The sequence below is a fragment of the Lactuca serriola genome, chromosome 6 (assembly GCF_051521515.1).
Source record: "Lactuca serriola cultivar US96UC23 chromosome 6, Lser_US96UC23_V15, whole genome shotgun sequence".
Classification (NCBI taxonomy): domain Eukaryota; kingdom Viridiplantae; phylum Streptophyta; class Magnoliopsida; order Asterales; family Asteraceae; genus Lactuca; species Lactuca serriola.
In genome coordinates this window covers 100505387-100512199 of record NC_136413.1, presented here as the reverse complement: position 1 = coordinate 100512199, position 6813 = coordinate 100505387, and the positions used below count along the sequence as shown (strand labels likewise).

Here is a 6813-nt window from a genome sequence, read left to right as displayed (position 1 = left end):
GTTGCTTCTCTTTAAGAACTTATTTGGTATAAGTATTAAAGCTTATGTTTTTACATTATTCTCAGCTCAAGGACAAAAAATAAATAAATTATATAAAAATGAAAAATAATGTTAAAAAAACCATGTAGTGTAATTGTTTACAAACTACAAGGACCAAATTTGAACTTTAAATGATTGATTTTGCAAAAAAAAGATTAACAAAGTTAACTATAAAACTCATTAAGCGGGCTAAAGCGATAATTCTGCGAGAAAATTATGGTCATAGCAATAATAAAAATATGTTAGGACTTTTTCTAATTACACGTTAAAAACTTAAAACTTTTATGATATTAGTCCTATTTTCAATTTCAACTCATATGTTTTCATATTATTCTCAGCTCAAACTAAGCTTCATTTCCTGTGTTTCTAAGCTCAAACAATGTTAGTTATTATGTGTTACAAGTGAGCTAACCGATGAACTTAGCATCAGAGAATGCGATCTTGTTTGCAAAAAAAAAATCTCGTATGATTAATTTTGAAAAAAAAAAAACGGCCAAAACCAGTTAGGTTAAAACCGAAGCCAATCTCAAAAAACCGGTTAAAAAACCAGACTGTTTTTAGTTAAGACCGATGTTTGTGCACCTCTATTTACGTGTCCAAACAATCGATGTACAAAAAAACCCAATATATCCGTATCACAAAATCAAATTAGTTAATAACAAAAGTCCAAATCCAAATCCAGCAACAGCTGTTGGTATTAACGCCTTTCCCCCTCTAATGTCCATATAAAAACTTGCTGTTCACTTCACCCTCATGCTCTTTCATATAAATTAAGCTTCGAGAAAGAAATGGATTTCATTCCTTTCCAGCAGCAATAATTATTTTGTTCCTTGGCACTCACTCAATGGTATTGGTAGTTGCACAGCAACCTACATTCATCGCCACCATCAACAACTACCCATCCAACACACTCTTCTTCCATGCCCAACAGACAAACAACCCCTTACATCATATCTTCTTCTTCTTCTTCTTGTATTATAATATTTATAATATAATATTTTACATCATATCATCTTCTTTCTTGTACCTTCATACCAATAATAAAACACCATCATTGTTGAAGAAACGAGTAATTAAAAAAAAAAAAAAATTCTAAATCACTGTGATTTCATTTTGTTTTAGATTTGGTCTTTTCCCAATCACACCGTCTGATTATGGTCAGGGTATTTAAAGACTTGTAGAGTATTTTTTTTATTAGTTAGGTGGCCTGATTTGATTGGACATGACCAATGACCAAATCCATAACAAAATGAAAACAGTTTCAAGACAAGAGTCTTAAAGCAACAAATTAGTGTGAATGTGAGATGTTTTGATTTAGGTTAGGTACCTGATGTTGATGATAGCTGATAACTGTGTCAGAGTGTCTTGGCCAACTTAAAATTAATGGAGTCGGAGCCAGGAGCAGTTATCAAGTTTCCAGTATCAGACATGTAAAAATTGTTGTAATTGATTCTCGTAACCAAATCCACCAAATGCGGAAATTGACCCACGTTCAGCTTGAAAGATAGAACCTGCATGCACCCAACTTCCTCATAACTCATAACTAAGCCACTTACTTCAATAAAACATTATATTATAATTATATATAGTATATAGCAAACTACTTTCTTTACTTTATTACAGGCAGCGTTGTACTTTAAAAAATCTACACAAACCAATTTTGGCTGCTATAAATAATTGAGGAAATTTTTCCAAGTATGAAAGTATAATGGTTGATATAGATAGATAGATTTTTCAAAGTACAATGGTTTACTTAATAAAAAAAAGGGGGTATTATTGTATGTCAAGTAACAAGACAGAAAAAGGAAAAGAAGAATAATGATAAACATACCCTGAGAAGGAAGGCGATGCAGTCATCAAATTGTTTGTGAATGCGGTCGACTTCCTTGTCACATCTGGCCTTGATTGCAGAAACAGCTCCACCGCTACTCAAAGTCTGCTGCACCGAGTAGAAGTCTAGTGCTAGTCCAAGTATACTGTTGATCCGGCTCGCAATCAACACCCACTGTCAACCAACAAATATGAAATACCAATCTACTTTCATTCTTTATTAGTTAGTATTACTACCTCTTCCTAATAACTCTTGATTCTACTTTAACCCAATTCTAGAATCCAACTACAAACAGCTTTTCATTTCTATACATTGCCAGCTGCTATGACTTTGTAGATTTTTCAAAGTGAGGTGTCTTAAAATGAAGGTTCATAACACTATCACTATTTAGATTTAGAAAGTAGGTTGCTATTTCTTGTTACTATTAGAATAGAAAAATCATCTTGTTAAGTGGTTAAAAAACTGACCAGCTTGTCTGGAACTACAAAGCACTGGCGTTGAATTGACAGTAAGTATGCCTCGTGAACCTCAATCACTTCATCAAGAGATCCGGCAGCTGCCATTCCTTCACATAACTCACGCCATGCGCTATGGTATACCTATGTTCACATCAACCAAACCAAACCAACTTTATACACTTTCATTTCTTCATGTTACTTACACCATTCTACTTTTTAAAAAAATAATTACAGCAATGCCATCAAATTTCACTGTCCTCTTAACAAGAAAGAAGTGAAAGTACAATGCAGAATACCTTCAAATAATAGGAAAAAACTTTGCCCTAAATAATAATATTAAGGTAGGTGTAGACTGTAGACTACTGTAGAGGAGGTTATTAGTTACCCTGTCCATAACATATTGATGAAACGCATCAACGAAATGAAGAAGTTTTTGCTCCACCAACCATCTATGCTTGCGATTGACTGTTGTTGTACCTCGTTCCTGGAAACATAAAAAATAAAATAGTAAAACAATCATCCTATATGAATATGAAACTGCAACTTATAAAATATCAATGTCATGGTGACTGCCGTAGCAGTACCCACATTCAAGTATTTTGAAAAACATAAGTTTTAAAAACATTCAAGTATTTTGAACAAAGTATACTATTATACTACTATATCAAGTAGCAGTACCCACCTTCCACATCCATCTTCGAGCTTTATCCAGGACAAATTTTGCACGCTTAACCCTCAATAAGAAATTCATCACCTGCTTATTATTAGCGTATAAATAATCAAACTCACCAAATAGACAAAAGACAAAAGACACTACCTGATTGTATTTCTTTAGAGTTTCAGCATTAGCTATAAGTTCAAGCGGCCACGAGACCTACAATTAAAAAGTACACACGACATGATCTTGATTATAGTCCCAATTCTTATTTTCTTTCTATCCAGTAGCAGTAGCATTAAAAAAGTAAGTATTAGTTAGTCACCTTATATGTGAAGTTAAGGGAGTCAAGGTCATTGATTCCAGAGACCTGTGCACGATGATTTTTACGGGGACTTGAGACAATAAATGATGATGATGATGTAGTAGTAGTCTGTTGAGCATCACCATCACTTTTTGTTAATGATACAACTAAGGAATCCGGTGAGCTTAGTACTGTGGCATCAGCAGAGTTGCGTATCGAGTCCTGAAAACTCATTCATTCATTCAGTAACTGTAAGCATCAATATACACAATAATATCAACAACCATTAACCCATACCTGTAACACTGTGTTCAACTCAAAATCATCGTCCCATGATTCTCCTTTGTCCAGCTTATTGAAAACCACTGTCAAGAAATGCTGCAGAAGATCACCTGCTTCCAACAAACTTTTCAGAATTTAAATTCTCTTTTTAATATTATTAGCAGCAAACCAAATAAGCAATCAACATTTACATAGCACTACCAGAGCCTAACAAATATACATCACGCAGCACTCCCAGCTCAGCCATCAATTTCCAGTCATATAGCAACTTTGACAATATCTGATTGCCAATATGATCTACCTGAAACATTATTAAAATATGTAAATACAACTGACAATTTACAATTTACAATTTACAATTTACATGCAGTCAAAGATACCTGCTTCTTGATATAAAACGTAAGGCATTCCCTCAAAATAACAACAGGAAGTGGAGTAGATTTTGGTTCAACAGTTTGAATCCAGCCAAGGACTTTTGACACAAGGGTGCTGTTTTTTTGGAATGGTAAAACCTCCGACATCATAAGCTCCTCCTGTTTCCACTTGTACGTCAAAAACAAAGTAATATATATATATATATATATATATATATATATATATATAATTTACTAGATTAAAAAATATATATGTATGTGTTACCTTAAAGGACGGAAGGATAGTTGGAAATGGAAATAAAGATTCCACCACCTTTATGCCATGTTGAGAGCGAGAATCACCAAATGGAAAACCACAGGCATAATTTGTTCCTTTAGCTGTCATAAAGTCTTCACCCATTCCACCAAATATAGCTTTCCTCAATTTGTCATCGTTCAAAGGAGGGAGAATGTAGTTTTTAGATAGGTTTAATGAATTCCAATCGTGGGTATTTGCTTTTGCTTGAAGAACCTTTTGGCATACAGTTATAGTGGGATTTTCAGGACAAAAGGAGCTAAGAACCAAATCTAGATTCTGTTCTACTTTCATGTCGTTGTTGAGTGCATCAACCAAAAACTTATGCCAAATCTTCTCCGAGTATGCTACTAATAATTTCTCCGTTGAAGTTGCAGAAACAATTTTATCATTTTTCCAAAAGATTTCAGACATGTGATCACCATGACCAATCAGAGCTGTTAATGACAAACAAAATATTTCTGACAAACTTAGCTGATGAGTCATGCACCCTTCTTTCTCGTGATGCCTATCAACAAGTGTTGATGTGATAGGAATATGCTGGATCAACTGCAACGACTTTCCAGCTGAAATTATTTCTTTTGCAATATCTTTCAAGAACAAAGGACAAACCACTAGATCATACTCATTTTGCCCCCTTGTTTTTGTTGCTACTTTTCCAGACATCTTTTTCTGTGTCAAGGGAAATAAATCACTCACATGAGCCGCACTTAGCTTCTTATGCTGTGTTGATCTTAACAGGTAACTCTTCTCCCAGAATTCAGCCTCATCTATAGCAATCGCTTTGTTTGCATAAAAGAACATCTGCAAAAATAAATAAATAATACAGTTGGCTAGTTAGTTAGTGTTTGGCATGATGATGGAAACAGGACCATGGTTAAGACTTGCACCAGAAAGCATTCGAATTGGTATAAACAGGTAGGGCTGAAATTGAAATTACCTCCTCAAAGGGATCATCTAGTATTCCCTCAAAAATCCAGGAATCAAGAACCTCAATATATGGCAATAAACATCCAACAAAGATATAGAGTAGCATCCTGTATGAATCTTCCTGTAAATAGCAGCAAAATGTATAGCTTTTTTAATCAACACTAACAACAGAAACTGAGTATCAAATGACCAATAAAGTGCCACAACCTCACCACCTTGCACAAGGCAAGCATCATTAAGCTTTTCATAAAGATGGTTGAGAATGTGAACGGCTGTTTCAGCAGATGAGAGAGGTGTATCACCTTCAATCGGGATGGCACCATGCACTATCTGCAATAAATATTCTGCTCCACCACAAAGCCTAAACATAAACATTGATTAAACATTAAACATGATGTTTTTGATGCATTCACCATTCATAAAAAATAAATCCCAAACACTTCACATACCTTGTTAAAGAATTTCCCAATCCCAAAATGGTCGGAGTAGTCCCAGTATTAGAGTTGTTCATCTTTAGTTCCTCTGTCAAAGCAATATCGCGTAATTTCTGCTCTAAGGAGAAATCACTAATAAGCAGAAGCATACAACAGAACACAACGCAATAATGCCTGAATGTGTTGTGTGTCGTTACTTACTCTAAGCCAAGCAGAAGCTGAGGAAGCAAATGCTCTCAAGGTAGGTGGAGGCGACCTCGAACTGCCAGACATATCTTCTATCTCACAGAGCCTAAGCTCTACCAATTTCAAGCATGTTGCTGAATAAACAAATTGATCTAACACCATACCAAGACTTGTCTGAGAGAGGTGCGCAACATATAACCCCTTTCTCGCACGATAACCCTGCCCGATCCCCTTCTCCCAGTAAAACAAACAGCTTGAAAACCCTTGAAGTATCTGTAACACACCTCTCACCTAAAACCCAAAAAATGCACTAATGATACTTACTGCTTGATAACCAAAATGCGCGGAAAATCAAAATCAAACATACCAGATCAAATTCGTTCGTACGAGAACCGGGTAAGGGGGAACCGAAATGCAACGAACTAGTGAATTCACTGTTGATCTTGTCGATGAAACTTTTAGAAACTTCCATTTTTTCAGTCTATGGGCAACAAAATGCCAATACAAGCCCTAAAAGGTACTCTAATTCTGAATGGGAACCGATCGACGGCGATCCATAGATTTTTCCGGCTGCCGGATGTTCGCCGAGGTTAGCAGACCTAGGAGATCGGTTCAAAAAGCGCGAAGAAATTGAAAATCCACAATAAAGAATCGCAAGAACCATGCCCGAAGCCCGTTTAACAGCGGGTTGGATTACACATCAATTAATGCGACGTTTGATTTGTATAATTAGACAAGGGAATATGACTTATTAAGGATTAAGGTAATTAATTTTTCCGTATGTTTGTATCTGGGTAATTATTTTTTTTTTTACATATCTAGATAACAAATTTGTTGGAAGTGTTCACATATGACCATTATTACCTGCTATAGTAATTTAAATCCTAGATGTGAACGTAAAACAAGTTCGTTACCTAGATGTATAGAAAAGTTTTATCAAATATAAACAAAACAAAAAGTAAAAATTAAATTACACGAATGGTCCCTGTGGTTTGGGAGAATTTGTGTTTTTATCCCTAACTTAA

The 6813-nt window shown here is 35.1% G+C and overlaps 1 protein-coding gene across 2 annotated transcripts; it reads right to left on the bottom strand.

Annotated features, from left to right (window-relative positions):
• Window positions 1–565: 565 nt before the first annotated feature.
• LOC145056579 (uncharacterized) lies at window positions 566–6478 on the bottom strand. 2 transcript variants are annotated; one of them, XM_079004271.1, is made up of 17 exons: window positions 6156–6478; window positions 5804–6079; window positions 5618–5715; window positions 5376–5529; window positions 5179–5289; window positions 4209–5042; window positions 3950–4102; window positions 3771–3870; window positions 3585–3679; window positions 3309–3509; window positions 3146–3202; window positions 3011–3082; window positions 2714–2812; window positions 2338–2469; window positions 1871–2044; window positions 1367–1550; window positions 566–1066 (listed from the first exon to the last, which is right to left on the bottom strand). In XM_079004271.1, exons 1-16 carry the CDS (start codon window positions 6258–6260, stop codon window positions 1395–1397), a joined length of 2817 nt encoding a protein of 938 aa, XP_078860397.1. In that variant the 5' UTR covers window positions 6261–6478; the 3' UTR covers window positions 566–1066; window positions 1367–1394. The 2 variants fall into 2 exon arrangements, with proteins under 2 accessions (XP_078860397.1, XP_078860398.1); XM_079004272.1 differs by lacking the exon at window positions 6156–6478 and having other exon boundaries at window positions 5618–5720; window positions 5804–5943.
• Between the last annotated feature and the right edge of the window lie 335 nt (window positions 6479–6813).